This window comes from Peromyscus californicus, unplaced genomic scaffold (assembly GCF_007827085.1).
Source record: "Peromyscus californicus insignis strain IS unplaced genomic scaffold, ASM782708v3 Scaffold_3__1_contigs__length_106647218, whole genome shotgun sequence".
NCBI lineage: Eukaryota > Metazoa > Chordata > Mammalia > Rodentia > Cricetidae > Peromyscus > Peromyscus californicus.
Genome location: NW_026294551.1, coordinates 44566554 through 44586294, shown reverse-complemented (window position 1 = coordinate 44586294; position 19741 = coordinate 44566554). Strand labels below are relative to the sequence as shown.

The following is a 19741-nucleotide window of genomic DNA, read 5'->3' as shown; positions in this document are numbered from 1 at the left end:
TTCAGACCACAAGGGGGCTCCATATTCTGCATGCCTCATTCCTACAGCTGAGTACCAAGATGGCTCTCCATATCGCTTGGGTAAGCCTTGGCTCCTTCCTCCTTTAGAGTCTTCATGGTTCTTATATTGGTCCCACTGCCAGCGGTGGGACTTGCTGCATTTGGTTCCTGGCACCATCCCTTGGAAGGAGGAAGGGACCGAGGTGTTTAGTGCTGTTGAGCTGTTCATCTTTTTGTTGTTGTTGTTGTTGGTTTTTTCTTTGTTTTTTGAGACAAGGTTTCTCTGTGTGGCTTTGGCTGTTCTGGAACTCACTCTGTAGTTCAGGCTGGCCTTGAACTCACAGAGATCCATCTGCCTCTGCCTCCTGAGTGCTGGGATCAAAGGCGTGCGCCACCACTTCCCTGCTGAACTTTTCATCCTGAAGGAACGATTCTCGTGGTCTTGCCAGGCCTCAGATAATCTCTCTGAAGTGGAACAGTCTTTTTAGCTGTGAGTCTATAGGGATGTTGTGAGGACTCTGACACTGGATAGAGCAGGAAACCCAGACACTGCAGGGAACCTCACAGTGGGTACCCTCCTGGGCTGGCCTTCAGGGTGCATGCCGGTGCTGCCAGTCCAGGTGTTAGAAGATGAAGATGCCTTATCCAGTTGGTGAAGAGCAGCTGTCCAAGGCTCCATGTGCTTCCCCCAGCCCAGCCTCTCCTCTAAGGGTCACTCTCCCACCTCCACCCTGGAGCACCTAAAATCACTTGTGCTTTGTTTATTTAAAATAAATTTTTTTTTGAGACAGGGTCTCTCTACATAGCTCTGACTGTCCTAGAACTCACTCTGTAGATCAGGCTGGCCTCAAACTCACAGAGATCCTCCTGCCTCTGACTCACAAATACTGGGATTAAAGGCGTGCACCCCAATGCCTGGTTTATTTAAAATAATTATATATATATATATATATATATATATATATATATTTTTTTTTTTTTTTGGTTTTTCGAGACAGCGTTTCTCTGTGTAGCTTTGCGCCTCTCCTGGAAAATATTTTTATTTTATGTCTACGAGTGTTAGCCTGCATGTAAGGGCACCACGTGTATGCCTGGTGCCTGAAGAGGGCATCAGATCCCTGGAACTAGAGTTATAGACAGCTGTAAGTACCGTATAGATACTGGAATCCAAACCGAGGTCCTCTGCAAGAGCGATGAATGCTCCTAACGGCTGAGCCATCTCTATTTTTTAATGCACTGCAGACCCGTTTGTTATCAGTCTGTTAAACCTCTGGACCACCTGAGGTTTTTCACTAACATAGAGTCTGTTACAATCCTATAGATGTTTATGTTTTTTAAATGATGTGTGTGTGAGTGCGTGTGCCTGTGTGCGTGTGTGTTGTAATGCTTATAAGATAGTATGAAGATACCTTTTTAAATTTTGTTTTAACTTTTTTGTAGCACTGGGCTTGGAACCCAGGTCCTCACACCTACAAGGCAAGACCTCAGCTGTTGCCTTTGAGCCTCATCCTCAGATCAATATTTGTGGTTTCTTTTTCCTCTTTTTCAATAGACAGCATTCCATTATGGTGACCAGGCTGGCTTTGAACTCCTGTGCTCGGTTCACGTGATCGTCCCCCTGAGTGTTGGGGTGAGCCTGCAGCTGCATACTTGGCATGGTTTCTTGTGGCAAAGTCTTAGGAACTGTAAAGGCTTGTGATTTGTTGTCGACATTGCTAAATTTCAGGTGAAGATAAAAATGATGTTGTAATTATGTGTCTGTGTACGTGTGTGAATGTGGTGTGTGTGAATGTGATGTGTGTGTGTAATTGCATATGTGAGGGTGGATGTGCCTGTGCATAAGCCAGAGAGCCCTGCTCTTGCCTTATTCCTTCGAGACTGAACTTGGAACAGGGCTGGTGGCGCATAAGCCCCAGTGATCTTCTGGTCTGTGCCCCTCGACCCCCAGTGCTAGACAGACGGGCACGTGCGGCTTTTTGTGGGGTGCTAGATCTGAACTCAGGGCTTCATCCTTGTGCAGCAAACACTCTTACCCACCGGTTCATCTTTTCAGTCCTTCTAGTATTTTTTCCTCCGAGTTTATGGGCCTTTGAATTATTTTCTTCCTTCCTTCCTTCCTTCCTTCCTTCCTTCCTTCCTTCCTTCCTTCCTTCTTTCCTTTCTTTTTTTCTTCCTTTCTTTCTGTTTTTTCAAGACACGGTTTCTCTGTGCAGCCCTGGCTGTCCTGGAACTCACTCTGTAGACCAGGCTGGCCTCAAACTGAGAGATCCATCTGCCTCTCCCTTCCGAGTCCTGGGATTAAAGGCATGTGCCACCACTGCCCGTCGAATTATTTTAAGTTTTAGTTAATCAGTTTATTTGAGTCAGGATCTGTAGCCTGCGTTGGGCTTGAACTGGCTACGTAGCTAAAGCTCAACGCTCTGCTCCTGACTCTCCTGCCTCCACGCTCCAACAGCCGGGATTACAGGTGTGCACCACTATGTCCTGGTAGTTTGAGAATTTTTGTGGAATCCCTGAGCAAAAGGGAGAATTCCCCACACTCTAGGGGATTTGCAGGTGTCTCAGCTGACTATTCCTGCCTTAAACCAAAGGGTGGCCGGCAGGGGGCAGCACAGGAGCAAGAGTGTGGGCTTTGTTTTCAGGATGGAGTTGGGCCCAGTTTTAAAATCTGAGGGGTAGTCTGGTGACAAAGGACCCGAGAAACTATACCCAAAGTCCCATCTTCACACACAGATCTCACACAGATGTGCTGAATGGGCCCACAGGGACAGATCTGATTGAAGGCACCTTGCAGATACCGTGTTGTACGTATCCTAAATTAAGGTATATGATGGGGGGCGGGGGAATAGGGAGGCTTGACTCCACCCCCAGGTTCCAAGTGTCAAGAGCAAAGGAAGTAGGTCCCAGAACAATTCTAGGAAACATTTGTCCTGTGCTTGAGGGCCTGAGTGTCAAGATACAGGCCAGAGCTGGGCAGAGCTGGGCACCACGTCACTACCACCTACCTCCGGACTTGGCAGACAGCTGTATCCCTCTTTCACAGGGGCAAGCAGTTCTTTTCATTGGGTGTGCCTGGCCATGCCTCTCCCATGTCCTACCCCACCCCAGTTCCTTCCTAGGGACTTAGGAGGGAGGAGGGCTCTCATGTGGGATTCTTTGTAGAACTCTTGGGGTGTTGACTGGCTTCCAGGCCTGACCCACCTGTGGCTGCAATGAGTGCTGACTCTCACGTGTGTTTGGCTCCTGAGTCTAGCAGTTCCTTCCGGAGGAGGAGCTATAGAGCTGCCGCTCCCTCACTGGCCAACCTACAGAGTGAGCTGAAATGGGACTGAATGAGCTCCTGAACCTCCAGAGTTCATCCTCCACTGCCAACGGGGCATGCAGCACCAGGCTGTGCTCCATCCTGTCACCGGTGGAACCAGTGACAAGATGCCCCAAACAGACTTGGCATCTCTCCCAGATGGTGACAGGAAGACACAGTCTAGACAGGGCAGTGACCCTTTCTTTTCTTTAAAAAAAATTATATGTAGGTATGTATGCCTGTGAGTACATGCATGTGAGTACAGTGCCCTCAGAGGCCAGGGGCGTCAGATCCCCTGGTCCTGGAGTTACGGAGGTCATAGGGCACCTGATATGGGTGCCGGGAACCAAACTCAGGTCCTCTGGAAGAGCAGCAAGTGAGCAAGTGCTTTTTTTTTTTTTTTTTTGAGACAGGGTTTCTCTGTGTAACAGAGTCCTGGCTGTCCTGGAACTTGCTTTGTAGACCAGGCTGGCCTCGAACACACAGAGACCCTCCTGCCTCTGCCTCCCGAGTGGTGGGATTAAAGGCGTGCGCCACCACCGCCCGGCTGAGCAGCAAGTGCTCTTAAGCACAGAGTCATCTCTCTAGCCCCAACAGTGACTCTCTCTTGTGAGGTTAGGGGAAGGCAGGGCAGCAGACAGGTGTCGTCAGTAAGAGGAGGCTTTGAGAGGTCACCTCCTTCCTCTGGTGGCAATTCCGGACTCGCGTGGTTAAGTTCCTCTGGGAAGAGGCCTTGCCTGATTGCTCACTCTGCTTGGTCTAGACCTTCCAGGACCAGAGAGATGGCTCAGCAGTTAAGAGTGCTTGTTGCTCTGCTAGAAAACCCGTTTGGTTTCCAGCATCCACATCAGGAGGCTCACAACTGCCTGTAACTCCTGCTCCAGGGCATCTGATGCCTTCTTTTGGACAAGCACATGATGCACAGACATGCACAGTGCACATTTGTCAACACACACACACACACACACACACACACACACACACACACACCATAAATTTAAAAACTATTTCCAAAGTCCTTCTAGCTGTCTGGTGGCCTGGTCTTTCTGCTCAGAGTGAAGATCCAGAAATGAAGGCTCAGTAGCTGTGACATGTAGCACTTATTTTATTCTTCTAGGACAGGGGACAGTGGTAGACTACTGAGGGACCTGCTCAGCCTCGTGTGAGCTTGAGGACAACCTTTGGAGGTACTTGTTGCCCTCAGGCCCGGAGAAGGCTGAAGACCCCACTTGGAGGGCCATGGTGGACATCTGAGTCACAGCCCCAGTTCCACAAACATCCTGCCTGCTCCCTGGGTGTCCCAAGTCTACTATGCAGGTGTGTGTGTGTGTGTGTGTGTGTGTGTGTGTGTGTGTGTGTGTGTGTGGTTACACACACCATACACATATCCTGTAGCAGGCTGCAATCTCTGGTTACCCAGAATGCTTGAGACCATTGACAGCAACTAGTAAGCTGGACCTGAACCATGTGACCTTCTCTTTGAGAAAGAGTGAGACTACGGCAACCTGGGGGGGGGACCCTTCTTGTGACTGAGACTTCGGGCGGAGGACAAGTTCAAGTTTCTGAGGACAAGGGTGTTTCCAAGCACTTTGTGTTGGATTTGGGCTCAGTTTGGTAGATACTGCCTTTCTGTGGGTCACCCTGGAGGTGGCCAGCCAGAGTATATACTGGGGATGGATTGGTAAAGCCTGACGACGAAGTAGCAGTCTCCCTAAGGGGTTCACGGGCCGCATGGGAGGAGCCCTTGTGGGCGCAGGGGTGAAGATGGGAGAATAAATACAGACTTCCGGGAGAGAACAGGGCCAGGCCTACAGAGCACACGGGAATTAGATGAGGCTTGGGGAGGGCGGGGGTCTGTGACCTGTCACACTGGCCCTGAGCTTTGCTAACCAAAGCTTTCAGCTCTCAGCTGCCCCGGAAATCAAGGCAGTCTCTGCGATGGTCTGTGGCTACCTCTGCGTGTAAGGCGCCTGAGCAGGTGTGTTGAGCTTCCCTGCCCGCTTGAGAGCTGAAGTTCGAGGGAGCTGGAGCTAGGGGGCGCGCTGTTGCTTCTTTGCGGACACCTGCCCTGCTGGGTCCCCGCGTGAGGAGCGGGTCCCTCAGGCAGCATCCTGGGTGGGTCCCCCAGCCGTCGGTTAACAAGCTGGCTGAGTGGCATAGGAGACAGGTAGTGTTTTCCTTCCGTGACCTTTAAGGTGAGCCCGCTATGGGCAGCTAGCTGGGACTTCAGTCCAGGAAAAGGCGGGAGCTGACGTTGGACACAGCTCAAGCCAGCGCCATTGGCTTGGAGCCGGGACTGAGGTACACAGCAGGGCCGGCAGCAGCCGAGGAGGCCGTGGGTTCCAGTTCCACAAAGGCCGAATAGAGGGTGCTGAGGTGCAGGTCTCCCAGGGCCCCGGAGCCCCCGCTGCCTGGAGGTGCCAGTTCACCTGCCCCGTTGCCTGTTTCTGACAGACAGGGCCCTGGGGGGAAGCAATGGGCTGCTGGTGGGGGTGGCAACATGGAGGATGACGACGTCGGGGACGAGGTCACCAGCACCAGGGGGTCCAGGGCCAAGCTGTCATCCTTCAGCTGCTCCCACAGATTTCCTAATTGGGGAGGAGCGTGGGGAGAAGAGAAACATCATCATTGGAGGGCAGCTAAACAGTCTGACTCCCACCCGAGCTTCTCAGGAGCCTCAGAGAGCAGGACAGGAGTGAGGCTGATTGGGGAGGTCCCTGGCACCCGCTCCGGGACCCCAAGCAGTCACTGATTTTTTTTTTCTGAACCTCAAAGTCCAGCTCCGTGGTAGCACAGAGTGAAAGCCAGGTTGAGACCAGTGGTCCTCAACCTTCCTAATGCTGCGACCCTTTAACACAGTACCTCCTGTTGTGGTGACCCCCCCCAACCACAAAATCTCATTGCTACTTCATAACTGTAATTTTGCTGCTGTTATGAATCGTAATGTAAATATCTGAAATGCAAGCTATCTGATATATGATACGACTCCCATCGGGGTTGCGACCCACAGGTCAAGAACCACTGCTGTAGATGTAGGTGACCTCTGTGCCTCTTTTGCGGGGTAGGGGCACTGGAGAAGATTAAGGATTTCCTCATCTGAAGGGTGGCTGCAAAGGCCGTACTTGGGGGCAGTTTGGGGGGCCCCCAGAAATGCTTTACTCAAGCTTCTGCCTAGGTTTCCAAAGAAGGTGGATTTGTAGCCTAAGATCTTCCCACTGTGCCCTGGACCTGATGCGGTCCACAGGCCTCGCTCCACAGGCCTCCTCTTTCACAGGACCCAATGCACAGGATAGAGCCAGAAAGGACACTTGACTCTGAGGAAAAAACAGTGCTACCAGGATTCCCCTCTGGGTCATGAGACCTGCCTTGTGGCAGGCCAGTGACTGGAATCCTCCTGGAACATCAGCACGGCAGGGTGGAGACAACTAACAACTGTCTGCTCTTGGCCACCTGGGTTCCAGTCCTAACCCCTTCTTTCTGGTGAGTGACCTTGAGTGGTTTGCATGATCTCTGTGTGTCCTACCACTTGCTATTCCACAGGTCCAGACCGGGAGAACACATGTAACATCTGCAAGATGTCTGATACTCAGTAGGAGTAAGTAAAGGAAGGGTTCTGTTTTGGTTTTGTGGTGCTGGGGTATTGAACCTAACCAAGGCCTGGTGCATGCTAGGCAAGTGCTCTATCCCCCAGCCACATCTCCAGCCTTCTAATAGATATTTATAGTATCCCACGTGTCCCTGGCCTCCTCTGCACCTGTCTTGTCTCTGCCTCTACAGCAGGGCTGGATGAAGATCTATGTGAAGTTATTTCCAGTAACCTAAGGTGTAGATCAGCAGCCTCTTCCAAACCTCCTGTGGTCAGTGGCAGGGTCTAGGGGCACACAGCAGTTTAGCTGGAAAGGGGTGGGACTTAGAGAAGAGGGTGTGGCTTGGTTGGCTGCAGGATGGAGCTGACAAGATGGAATAGATAGACGCCCTCTCTGGGCTTGTAGCCTCAAATCTCGATAGGACATGCCTAGCTCTCAGGTCTTTTCTTTCTTTGGTTTTCTGAGACAGGGTTTCTCTGTGTACTGTACTGGAACTCACTCTGTAGATGAGGCTGGTCTCGAACTCAAGATCCACCAGTCTCTGCCTCCCGAGTACTAGAATTAAAGGCGTGTGCCACTACCACCCGGCTAGCTGTGAGGTCCTACATTCTGTAGAGGGTCTCCTACAGTGGAGGGTGAATTCTGAGAAAACATCATTGTATTTGGGACGCTCAGGCACCCAGTCTCTCACAACCACGTTTGCTATGGGACTTCTAGCTTTTCCCAGCTTTGTCAGAGATGAGAAGTTTGATGATGAGGTCATCTGGAACATGTTCAGGGTACCAAGAGAAGGAAGATGGGGGCAAGAACAGTTTACCCCATTTCTGGATGGCAAGGAATGAATAGGTAGCTTCAACATTTACTCCTAGTCATCTGCCTCAGGTGACCAGAAACTCAGGAGCCAGCAGGTGGCGCCCTGGAGACATGGAGAGGCCAGGCCACATGGCCAAGAACACCTCTCTGGTCCTGTCCCACCCTTCCTTCCCCTGCTCCCAGCTCACCCTGGAAGTCGAAGTCGGTGAGAGAGGGATTGATGGCGTCCAGGTCAGTACCAAGGTCTCCATCCGGCAGCAGAGTATCGTGCACGGTCCTGGCTGGGGAAGGCTCAGCCAGAAGCTTGGCACTGTGGCTGGGTGGTGTGTGGGCAGGTAGAGGTGAGTCCTGGGGGGTGACCGGCTGGGCCTGCAGCTCCAGATGCCCATCTGGCTGTGGGAACAATGGCTGCGGGTGTCCAGAAGGGGCCAGGCTGGGAGAAAGATGTGGGTAGGTCTGCCCGTAGCAGGAGGGTGCATGACCACCTAGTAGGTCCTGCAGAGGGTTCTTGCCAGGCATGGGGCCTGGAGCTGGGTGCATTGGGTGTAGAGGTTGAGAGAGACCAGCTGAGGGTGCCAGAGGCCGGATGGAGCCTGGGCCTGCCATCCCAGGGGGTGGACAGCCGAGCAGCGGAGAGCTCAGTTTCTCCCTTTTGTCTCCAATGAGGCTGTCCAGCTCTTCTGTAAAGGCCCCAAAGGAAACATCATGAGGTCTCCCTCTTTCACAACCTCCCAGCCTGGGACCCTCTCTCAGGCTCCTTCGCTCCTCCCCTTTCTTACACAGGAGTCCCTTGGCCTTTCTCACGGCCTGCCAGCCTCACCTGGTTTGGCCATGCTTTTGCGCACAGCGATGGGGTCCTTCCTCTTCCATTTCTGCAGCTCTTCCTGCATCTTGTCGATCTTGGAAGGATTGAGGGCCCACAGACAGCCCTTTCGAGAGGAACTTCCGGATTTATTCTCCACCTTCTCGAAGCACTTGTTGAGAGACAGGTTATGGCGAACAGAATTCTTCCAACCATCAGGCGCGGTCTGCCAGAGCAGAGCAGAGCAAGAATTCAGGTTGGGCTCCGGCAGCAAGAAGTGGTTCCAGGTCTGGGTTCTAGAACATTCCTTCATCTACTCAGGACACAGAATTTCTACACACTCTATGGTTTGATGTCCTCAGCACCAAAAACATGCTTAGAACCCTTTAGAGGGTTTTTTTTTTTTGAGACAGTGTTTCTCTGTGTCGTTTTGGTGCCTGTCCTGGATCTCGCTCTGTAGACCAGGCTGGCCTCGAACTCAGAGATCTGCCTGGCTCTGCCTCCTGAGTGCTGGAATTAAAGGCATGTGCCACCATCGCCCGGCTATAAGTCTGTTTTTCAGCTAAAATCTAAAACCTGCCTTCATCCTTCCTACTTTTTAGCCCGGACCCTTCAGAGGACTATGATCCTTTATGTATTTTTTTACTTATTTTATGTGTGCATGTGGCTGCCTGTGTGTATGTCTACATACCACATGCATATAGGAGCCGGTGGAGGTCTAGAGAGGACACCGAATCCCCTGAAACTGCAGTTACAGACGGTTGTGGGCCACCGTGTGGGAGCTGGGAACAGACCCTCAGTCCTCTGCAAGAGCAGCCAGTGTCCTTAACCACTGAGCCATCTCTCCAATGCTTTTTACCACCCGCCCCCCCCCCTTTTCGAGATGGGATCTCGCTCTGTAGCCCAGGCTGGCCTCGAGCTCACAATTGTCCTGCCTCAGAGCCTCTTGAGTGCTGAAGTCACAGGCATCAGTCGCTACGACCAACTTGTGATTCCTCTTTAAGGGACAACTGGTAAATGCCACCTAGGCCTCTGGTCTATGTCCCCATTGAAGCAGGAAGTGTGCCCACTGGGCCTTCTGACCTGTGTACCCCCCTTTGTAGAAAGCAGAAGATCACTATTTTAAAGTCTTTGGGGCCAGTTTTAAAGGTGGGGAGGGGGGAAGCAGAATGCCCCTCCTCTGGGTCGGCCTCATCCCTCCAGGGCAAGCTTGGCAGAAAAACGGTTGGTGAGCAGTGGGAGTTAGCGCACCTGTTGCCTACATGTTTGATTGCAGATGTGTTGTTGGTGAAGACAGGGGTAGTAGTATGTAGGTAAATATGCGCTGAAGTTCTTAGATGGATGTCTTCTGGTGTGAGCGGCTTCTCCTACCACAGGTCTCTGAACTCCTGAGTGAGGATGGCTGTGTGTGAGAAAGTGTCTCTGAGTACGTGTGTATCCATGATTGAGTGTGTGGGTGTGAGTTCGCATGAGTGTGCCCTGGAGGTGTGCCCTGGTGGGGAGGCCAACCCTCAGGCAGGGGGTGCTCGTGCCAACAGAATAAACACCCATTAGGAGGCCTGGTCATGCCACCGGTGCAGTAATTGTGCCCAGGGAGGGTTGTAAAAACCATTAAGCTGACTCAGTTGGGTGAGAGGCTGTGTGGGCGGCGAGGGGAGCATGGACCTCCTACCTCCCACCTCTGGCTCAGTTGAAGGTTCTGTGACCATCCTGAGTCTAGCAAGGGCTGACTGTGGGCAGAACCAGGACTCTGGCTGATGGAACTCCCTCCAGTACTCACGCTCTGGCTCCTCTCCCTTTCAGCCCCTGTGTTTCTGGTTAATGAGAGATGGCCACGCCCTCCTCCCTAGCTCACTTGCCCCAGGGTGCAGCCAAGCTGAATCACGCCCAGCAGAACCAGGCCCTGATGCCAGCGTCACTGTGAGTTGCTGGCAGCAGCTGCTGGAGCCGTTCTTGGGGACAGCTAGCCTGTCACGGGTCTGGTTCTGATGTCCCCCAAGGTTCATCAAGGGTTACCAGGGAGGTTCTTGAAGCTGCTGGACCTCCTTTGACTCCCACAGCTGTCTCTACTAAGAGTCAAAGCTCTGTCGCCCCATGGGCAGACTTAATGGGCACTGGGAACTTTTATGGTCCTATAAACCTGTGACTTTGGGATGCCAGGGCAGCCCCCACCCCAGCCACTTCCTGTTTGGAAGCAGAATGGTCAGCACTAACAATTATGCACAGTGGTCGGACACTTCCTCGGTCCCACATCCCTGACTCATAGGACTATGGGACACCCACAACAGCTGCCTTGGGTATGAGTACTGTCCACCTGAGAGTCCACCCTGTCCTTTGAGTGCCGTCCACTTCAGAGTCCACTCTACTCGCCCCGAACAATGACCTTCTAATGAGTGAGAGGTGGAGTCTTTGAACTCTTTCTTTAGTGAGGATCAGAAGGAGCCTGTCGGCTTGGAAGGAATCTATGTATGAACTGGTCCAAACAGACGTGTTCCAGAGGGGGAAACTGAGGCCCAGAGAGGAAAGAGGCTGGCCTTGCATCACACAAGGAAACAATAACCGGTCCTAGACTCCAGCTCTGTTCCTCTGCTAAGGGCCCTGCCCAGGTCATCCCATGAGGCCTGCCTTACAATGGAGCGGGTCCCATCTTGACACACTCTCTCTGAAGTCAAATGTAAACTCAGGCATGAGGGAGTGATGCAACCAGCTAGGAAAAACAACCAAACCAAAAAAAGCTGTTAGACCTCTTCATTCTTCAGCCCCATAAAACAGGGATTACACGGCTCCCAGGAAAAATAATTAAGTCAGGAAGACGAGATACAGGGAGGGGCTGGGGGCAAGGCCAGGAGTGGGCAGGGAAGAAGGCCCAGAGGAGCAGGGAGGGGCCTCACTTCCCGTTCCCTGGCCAGTTCTTGGAGGACTTTGCCACAGCTTTAGGAGCAGGCAAGGGTCTATTCCTCCCGGGAGATTCTGGGGTTCAGGAGCAGTCCATACAGACGATGGTATTTCTCTCTCTCAGAACCTCAAGTCAGTGGACTTTTCCACTACAAGCCAAAGCCACGCTGAAGGACGTTTTTGCCCACTCCCGGTCTGGTGGGAGCATTAGCAGATGCCAAGCTGTCTGCACACCAGCCAGCAGCTGTCCCCAGGCAGGACAATGCCACAGGCAGAACCTCCTACCGCCTATGGAGCTGACTTGGGATAGCCTGGGCCTCAGCACCTGTCCGGCCTGGGTAGTGGATGAGACAGCATCCACCCTGGGGACTGTACTCCCCAACAGAAACACCCGCCTTAGGAGAAGATGTCTGTGCAAGGGGTGCTTGGGGAACATGTGTCAAGGCTAAGGGGGCTGTGTGTAAAGCCAAATAGCTTGACGCAACCGCTGGTCCATTTGCTGTGTGATCTCGGAAGGATGGATCACCTTCTCTGGTAAGTTTCCTCACTTGGAGAGAAGGGTACCTGTCAGGTCCCCAGGAGACTGGACTTTAGCAGGCCTCCCTAAGGGACCATCTTTGCCAAGTCAACCCAGAGACAGACATGACCCCTGCCCCCCAGGGTTAGATCAAGGGTCAGGGGTGAGCTTATTCTACCCCCACCCCCACCCCCACCCTGTGTAGGAATCTTGTCCAGGAACATTTGAAAATCCACTGGGTGTGACCTCCACCTCACGTTGCCATAACTGTTACATAGGGAGTAATCCCATGCCTCAGTTTCCCCAGGGTCCCTCTCAGCCCTCTTCCTGTCTCAGGGGTGCTGGGAAGGACTTGCTGAGAGTTGCCTAAAAGTCTGTTCTGTGGGGAATAGAAGCTAACCCTGCACACGGGTTTAGGGGAGAACCAGCTGGATTCTCAGGACACCCCAAGACTGTGAGCCCCACTCTCAGGCACCAGTGAAGCTCAGCATGCCGCCCATAGAGGCAGATGCTAATCTCACTCTGGAAGGTGACAGGTTCCAGCACTCCTGTTGCCTTAGCAACCAGCTCCAACTTGGAATTCCTCCAGCCCACAGCACCCTGGCCCAGGCTGGAGACACTCCCATCACCTGTCTTCCTCTCTCAATCTGGGGAAAGGTAGCTGATCCCCGAAACCTATCAGAACTGACATCACCCCTCCCCCACTTCCCCCAGCTGCTGTGTAACCTGGAGCAAGCAGCTTGAGCTCTCTGTTCACAGAGTCCTCCCCGGCTTTGCTATGGAGGACGGAGCTTGGGGCCTGGTACATGCGAGGTGATGCTCTCTCTCTTTCTCTGAGCCATGTGCAACCCTGTTACCACCTCCCCGCCGCCCCGAAGCTTTGCCCTTCACCTTGGACACAGGGGAAGCAGGTTGGGGCCAGGCCCCTCCTGCTTTCATGCTGGGGGATGGCCTTTAGACTCACCTTGAAATACGGGAAGTGCTCTGTCATGAAATTGTAGATTTCGCTGACTGGAAGGCTTCCGGTCTTGCTGTTCTTAAGGGCCATGAAGATGAGGATGCTGTAACAGAGATCTCCTGAGAGTCAAACCCTCTGACCAGGTCCCCACCGCCTTCAGCTCTCCCTCAGCCAACGGGCTCTGTGAGGCTGAGACTGAACGACAGAAGCCTTTTGTGGAATCTGGAAAGCCAGATTGCTCTCTGACACAGCCATTGGATGTGCGAGCTTGTCTGCAACTTTCTAAGCCTTGGTTTCCTTAGTTTTGAAATGGAAAAAAAAAAAGATAAAGTGCAGTAGCCAGCTTCCTAAGAGCTTCGGGAATGGAAGTTTCACGTGCATCCTTACACGGATAAGACCCGGACTGCTCAGGCCGCGGCTCACCATGCATGCGGTGGCCAGCAGAAAGGGATCAAGGCTTCCTGCTGTGCGCCAAGCACCGGCCTCCCCACCTTCTCTTACATAAAACTTCCAATATCCTGAATTGTCTCCCCCTTTCTCTTCCAGATGACTAAACAGCTTCACAGTTAGAAGCAGAGTCGTTTGTTTGTTGGTTTTTAAATGTTGGAAGAGGGGGGCAGGCAACGAGCACCCTTAATCCCCCACCTAAACTCTAGTACTAGGTGCTGGGCCCCAAGATAGGCCCTCATAGGCCCACCTACCCAAACCACCAGCATCCTCTGAGTCTAACCGGTTAAGACTCCACAGGGTCAGATGAAAGGTCAAAGGTTATGTATCTACTACCTGCCCACCTGCAGGGATCATTTCTCCGGCATCCTTGGAGGTTACTAGGTATGCTTTCTGTCCCCTTCAATGACCCTTACATCTGGAGGATCCCATGCCTTAGTTTCCCCTCAGTGCTCCTAGTTCTGCTCCAGATGTGCTAGGACACGTACCTGTAGGAGTAGATGGGCTTGGGGAAGAGTGGCTGGTGCCCGTCGGCGCTGGCCTGGGGTGTGATCCGCTGATAGGGATAGTGAGCCGAGCCCAGGTAAGGCACAGGGTAACTGCCTCCACCGGGGGAGTACTGTAGAGGTCAAAGAGGACAGAGTAGTTACTATGGTACCAAGCCTTCCCAAGTGGGGCACCATTCCTCCATTTACACATATCCAGAGAGGGAACTGAGGCCAGATTCTCCTCCCGTTGGTCATGGACTCTACTCCATATCCAATGGCATGGCTGAGGAACGGACGGTGGGAAGGACGTTTTGGACTTGGGTAGAGAGCCACACTCTAGAACTCAGAATCTCAGATGGCCTCAAAGCTATCTTTCTCCAACTCTTTCCCCTCAGCCCTTGAGGTGCTGTGGTTGCCATGGTGATGGGATGGGGAGCAGCCCACAGTCCTACACTTTGCAGGCAGGCACTCCGGGCCTCCTGTGTCTCTTTTGGAGCACAGGGCCGGAAGTGGGATGTCCAGCCTGGGTGTGTTCTAGGCATGGCCACCTTTACGAGTTTCAGTGGCTCTTTGAAAGAGCTGGTCATGATGGTGGGCAGGTGGGGGTAGGAGGTAGTTTTACGGCGAAGGGAGTGGCTGCGGTGCCAGGTTGGTGTTTTATGGGGGCTGGGGGTTGGAGACTCTGACTCCCCCAGCTGCTCCAGGCTGAAGTGTTCTTTCCAGGTCACCGAGAGACACTTAGTGCCTGAGTCACCCTCTCTCTGGGCTCCATAAAGCCCTGGGTGCGGCCATCTTGTTTAAGGATATTGAAGACTGCAGAGGTCTTCAAAGCAGGACTGGGCATGGCAAGGCCACTTTGGGTCTGCTGGTCACCTTCATCCTATGGTGGCTTGGTCCCTGATGTGGCAGATTTGCCTCGGGGACATCCTTTACCCTGAGTCAGATCAGGAGCCTCAGAAAAGCTGAGGCTTCTGCAGTTAGGTCCTTCCTGTAAGGGAGGACGTCCCTTCATGTCGTGTGTCTCTCTGTCCCTCTCTGTCACTTTCTGTACCCACAGCAGGCAGCCTGACCCCCACCTTCTCAGCCTGCCTCCTGCCTTGGCTAGGATCAGGGCCAATGCCAGAGCCGGAGTAGAACCTGCTCCACAGGCAAGGCCTGTCTGAGTGCCAGGCTGCAGGTGGATGGAGCTGGGCGCTGGGTAGCCACTTGCTCTGTCTTGCCCAGTGACTCCAAGGGAGCTGCCTGGCTGCTCTAGGGCTCTTTTCTGTCTCTTTTTAAAAATCCTCCATCCCTTGCCAGTGTGGGGTAATTATCTAGCATCTCCTCCGCTCCGGAGAGGCTACATGGGGCAGTGGGGTGGGGAAGGGCCAAGGGTGGTAAAGACGACAGGGAGGACCCCAGCCCTATACGTGTGACCACTTACTCTAGGCAAAGGGAAATTTAAGGACAAGGTCACACAGCAAGGTGTGACCTGGATGGGAGCCTTTTGTTCCAGGCTGTGTGTCACGCCACACCCCCCTTGCTTCTCTGCTCTTGTCTGTCTGGGATGGTTCTCCCTCTCTGTGGTGCGCATCATGACTGCCTCTGTCTCGGCTACGCTTTCTGTTTGAGACACTCCAGCCTCCACCAGGGAGGTGTTCAGAGAGTCCTGAGTGCCCCCAGAAAAAGGCAATTGTTTCTCTTTCCACTAGCCATTGTTCCTCCCCTGGGGGAGTGCCGTCCAAGGTTCAGGACCCTGAGGTCCTCCCCTGTCCACCCACATACACACCCACTTGGACATACACGTCGCACACAGCAACACCCACACAACCTGCTGAGAGCTCCGGGAAGTATGCCCACCTGCCCTACACCTACCTGGTGGAAGGCAGGCTGAGAAGAGCAGTACATGTGCTGCTGCAAGGGAGGCTGGTAGCAGTACATGCCAGGGCCGCTGTCCAGAGCTGGGGTCTTGACCTTAACTTCTGATCTCTGCTGGAAGAGAAAGATTTTTTTCCCCTTCCTTTCTCCTGTCTTGAAACTTACCCTAAAGGAATCTCTCTCTGACTCTCTGAAAGCTGACTCTTGGGGAAGGATCCGTGAACAGAGATGGGTAGGGGTTTTCCTGAGGGAAATCGGCAAGCCAGTGGCGGGGTTAGGCTGGAATGGACAGTGTTCCCCACATCCCGCCTCACTGCAGGTGACAGGCGTAAGCTAGGCGGCCAGAGAAATGATGGAGGCTGGTCAATGGTCACATAGACTTGAGTGGGACCAGAGATCTCTGAGAGGCCCACATGGAGTCCTCAGGGCCTAGCACAGAGCCAAGCCCCGAGTAGGGACAACAAGGTCCGGGTAGATAGACAAGCCAGGATCAGACTGCTCTAACCAGGATTCCCAGGGGCCTTTGGGAAGCCAGCATTTGGCCCCAGAGGGGCGAAAGCTAGCTGTGACCACTTTCTGGGTGTGCCCCAGGGCTGCTGATGCAGAGATTGCTGTAATCACAGGATCTTGGGCCTGGAAGGGCCACAAGCATCATCTCCAACCCCTTCATTTGACAGATGGTGGGGCTGATCCCAGAGAGGGAAAACTATGTGGCATCAGTCATCCAGAGAGTGGACCAGGCAGCAGTGGGCCCCTGGGTACAACTTGGCTTCATGGTGCCAGGTGGATGTCTGTTTTACAGGTTGGGGATATCCTGGCAAGGCATGAGGCCTCAACCAGAGAGCCCAGGTCCTGATTCACAAGATGGGCATGGTGGGGACCCTCTAAAGCTTTGGGGAGATTGAATGGAGCCCTGGAAAGAAAGCACAAGGCCCAGTGACCAGGGGCTGCATTGAGTGGGGGACAATCGCTAGTCTGTTGGGTGTCTTGCTGTGGCTGCTGCCGCATTCTAAAGGCTTGAGAAAAAGCTGTCGCTGTTCCGGAAACAGAGTAAGATCCTGTCTTGGCCACACCTGATGGGTGCTCATCTGTTTCCCTATCTTCCTTCTTGTTGGGAGCGGCTGAGGACTAGAATGGGCCCATTTGGAAGCAAGAGGTGAAGAAGGTTGGTGAACCCCTGGAGGAGGCAGAGCCCAGGCTGACCCCACTTAGTTATGGCCTTGGGATCAGAGATGGGGAGCAGGAAGCAAGCTCCCTTTTGCTTCCCAAAGCCACACTCCTATGAGACAGGTACCCTTAACATTGCTTTTCTCACGAGGCTCAGAGAGATTAAGATACTTGCCGGAGGTCACAGGGCTGGCGGATCTGGCTGTGGAAGTGCATGCCAACCCTTTAAGGTGTTTCCAAGGCACTTATATGAGTACGGAGAGGCCTGCTCTGGCCAAAGAATAGGCCCAGGATCCCACTTGTAATTCCAGCATCAGTGACATTGAGGCAGGAGACTCTCTAGTTCATGGCCAGCCTTAGGCAATGTAGCTATTTTCTGTCTCACACACAAAAATTAAAAAAAAAAAAAAAAAAAAGTAGGGTCTGGAAGGGTCCTGGAGATAACTAGTGATGCCCCTGAGTCCACACTGGTTTGGTGGGTTTGTGTTCTGATGCTCTGGCAAGAACCTTTTCTCTCTGGAATGTTTTTTTTTCTCCTCACATTTGCATAGGGGAGTGTTGGTCTGGCTGAGCATTCTTGACACTTAAACAAACAGAGAAGTCACCCTTTGGAATCTTGACTCAGCACCCTCTGGGAAGCTGCCAGCTTCCATCCCCCATGTGCTTCCTCCACCTGGCCCGCTCCATGCCTGCCAGTCTGGCATCCCCTCCCCGGGGGCCAGCATAGAGCCAGGAGACCCCTGCCCTCTGTACCTGCTGCTTCAGCGGGGTCCCAATTTTGAGATGGAGTCTCCATAAATAGACTCAGGCTGGCCTCCAATCTCAGGCAATCTCCTGCCTCAGCCTTCTGAGTACTAGGATTACAGGCATGTGCTGCCATACCTGGCTTTGAGGATTCTTTCTAGATGGCCAAGAGAGAGCAAGTGGGGAAGCACTTGGCCACGGGTACTCACCAAAACTTGGCTGTGTTCCTGACTGGGGTAAGGGAGTCCGTTGCACCAAGCCTCTGCCGGGAAGCCAGGCAGGAAGGCCTCGGTATCCCCCACATCCACAGGAATCTCTTCGAACGCTTCCAGTGGCCCCGGAGTCTTAAAGGAGTGTCCATCAAGGGTCATGGCCGTCTGGGCCTCCGGGAAGATGTCCTCATGGAAGTGCCTCTTGTAGGGGTGGAAAGGCATGTGGTTGCTCTTGAGGAAGCGCCCTGGGCTGCCTGCTGGGCCCTCCTCAAAGCCAAAGCCAGGATACTTGTCTGAGGGAGAGGGGCAGAAGGAGCCTGGGCCGGGTCCAGCTGTGCAGTGGCCCTGGATTTGCTCTGGGCCTGGAGATGCAATGCTTGGGCTGTGGGGGGGCAGTGAGGGTGCTCTCTCTGGGGGGCCTTCAGGCACAAATGACGAGCAGCTGAAGTTGGCATGCTTCTAGGTAGACAGAGTGGAGAGAACCTGTAAATGGAGGTGGGACCAGGAGACCTGCCAGGACCCTACTCTGTGCTGAGATAATAGAGTCTGTGACTGAGCCCTAGGGAATCTCAAATTGATGGGAAAGACATAAGCTGCTCTTGGGATCCCAACCTGATACAAGCATACTTCTCCTAAAAGTGTGGCACCCCAAGGCTGAGGGGGCTCCCTACCTTGCCCTGGGAAACACCAAACCAAGGGATGAGCAGAGACCCATGTGGGCTCAGAGCCCGTCTGGGTCTAGAGTCATCAGCTGGTTGGTGTAAGGGACAAAGTAGACTCTGGAGGTCCTTGTGTGGGGCAGTGACTGCCTACTCTCTGGACAAGCTACCAGGCTTGTCCTAATGCTAGGCCTAGGCACCAGGTACTTACGCTCTGTGGGGCAGGGGAGCCTGGGAGGCCCGGAGCCTGCATGAGGTCCCCTTGGGGTTCGCCCTCCAGTCGAGTGGAGCCTGGCAGTGTGACGTCAGACTGCGGAGGGAGTAGCGACACCATCACCCGGTCCTGGCCTCGAAGAAAGCCGGCTACGATGAGAACGAGGACCAACGTCTAGGGGTGGCCGACCCCAGGCTCACCACCTCTACTCCCACTCCTTCCCTAGGCTGAGACCCTGTTTGCAGCTAGCCATGTGATTAGGGAGATAGGGAGAGAAGGAAAGAGATTGACAGAGAGAAAGAAAGAGAGAGAGAGAGAGAGAGAGAGAGAGAGAGAGAGAAACCAGATACTCAGAGTAGGGGGTGCTGTCTATTCTCAAGCTTTGCTGGCTCAAGTGAGTCAGCAAGCCCCTGGTCCCCGGGAGTCCTGGCTGCTAGGTCTCCTATGTCTATGATAGGTGATCTTACCTGTGGCTGGGTAGGCTCTGAGAGAAGGGGGACCTAGGGAGTGTCATGCCTAGGCTTCACATGACAGTAGTTCTGGTGATACAGAGGCTAGCCCTGTGGGGTGACCTAGGGGCCTTGTTGCTAGGGCCCATGGGATATCTGGTAAGTGTTTTCACCTCCATCCTTCAAGCTGTTTCAGCTGTGACTTTTCCAAGCTTTGTCCTTTATTTTTCTTTTCTTTTCCTTATCCCCACTCCTCTCCTCTCCCCTCCTGTCCTGCGTAGGATTGAACCCAGTGCTCCCAGCTACTCCCCAGCCCCGGTCACTGCCCTCTTTTTGAAAAGCTGAGGCTTGGACTAGATCTGAGGGCTGACCCCTTCTGAACCACTCGAGAACCCTGACCCCAGAACTGTCGAGAGGCTTGGAGGCTTTGGGGCTCCGCGCCAGGGGAGGCCTTTCATCTGAGGCTGGGTCAGCAAAGCTCTCGGCCCTTCCACAGCAGCATCTACAAGCAAGGTGAGTGACAGAACCTCACACAGGGCGCCGAGAGTGGAGTGAAATCATGCGTAGAAAGCATGGAGCGCAGTGTGAGCAGAGCCCAGGGCTTGACCCACGTCAGTTCTTGTTGTTAATCA

At 53.4% G+C, this 19741-nt stretch overlaps 1 protein-coding gene across 3 annotated transcripts; it reads right to left on the bottom strand.

Moving 5' to 3' along the window:
* Positions 1-4398: 4398 nt before the first annotated feature.
* Positions 4399-18780, bottom strand: Foxn1 (forkhead box N1). Of its 3 annotated transcripts, none has more exons than XM_052756841.1 (8): positions 18658-18780; positions 17785-18246; positions 15662-15778; positions 13808-13938; positions 12879-12975; positions 8521-8728; positions 7889-8380; positions 4399-5888 (listed from the first exon to the last, which is right to left on the bottom strand). In XM_052756841.1, the coding sequence occupies exons 1-8, from the start codon at positions 18778-18780 to the stop codon at positions 5566-5568; spliced, it is 1953 nt and encodes a 650-aa protein (XP_052612801.1). In that variant the 3' UTR covers positions 4399-5565. The 3 variants fall into 3 exon arrangements, with proteins under 3 accessions (XP_052612801.1, XP_052612802.1, XP_052612803.1); XM_052756842.1 differs by having other exon boundaries at positions 15662-15775; XM_052756843.1 differs by having other exon boundaries at positions 17785-18243.
* Between the last annotated feature and the right edge of the window lie 961 nt (positions 18781-19741).

Coding starts and splice junctions, on each gene's coding strand:
- Foxn1 (XM_052756841.1), bottom strand. CDS start 18,780: ATGGTGTCGCTACTCCCTCCGCAGTCTGACGTCACACTGCCAGGCTCC. Junction 15,779..17,784: donor AGGAACACAGCCAAGTTTTG/GTGAGTACCCGT, acceptor TTTCTCTTCCAG/CAGAGATCAGAAGTTAAGGT. Junction 13,939..15,661: donor CTCAGCCTGCCTTCCACCAG/GTAGGTGTAGGG, acceptor TGACCTCTACAG/TACTCCCCCGGTGGAGGCAG.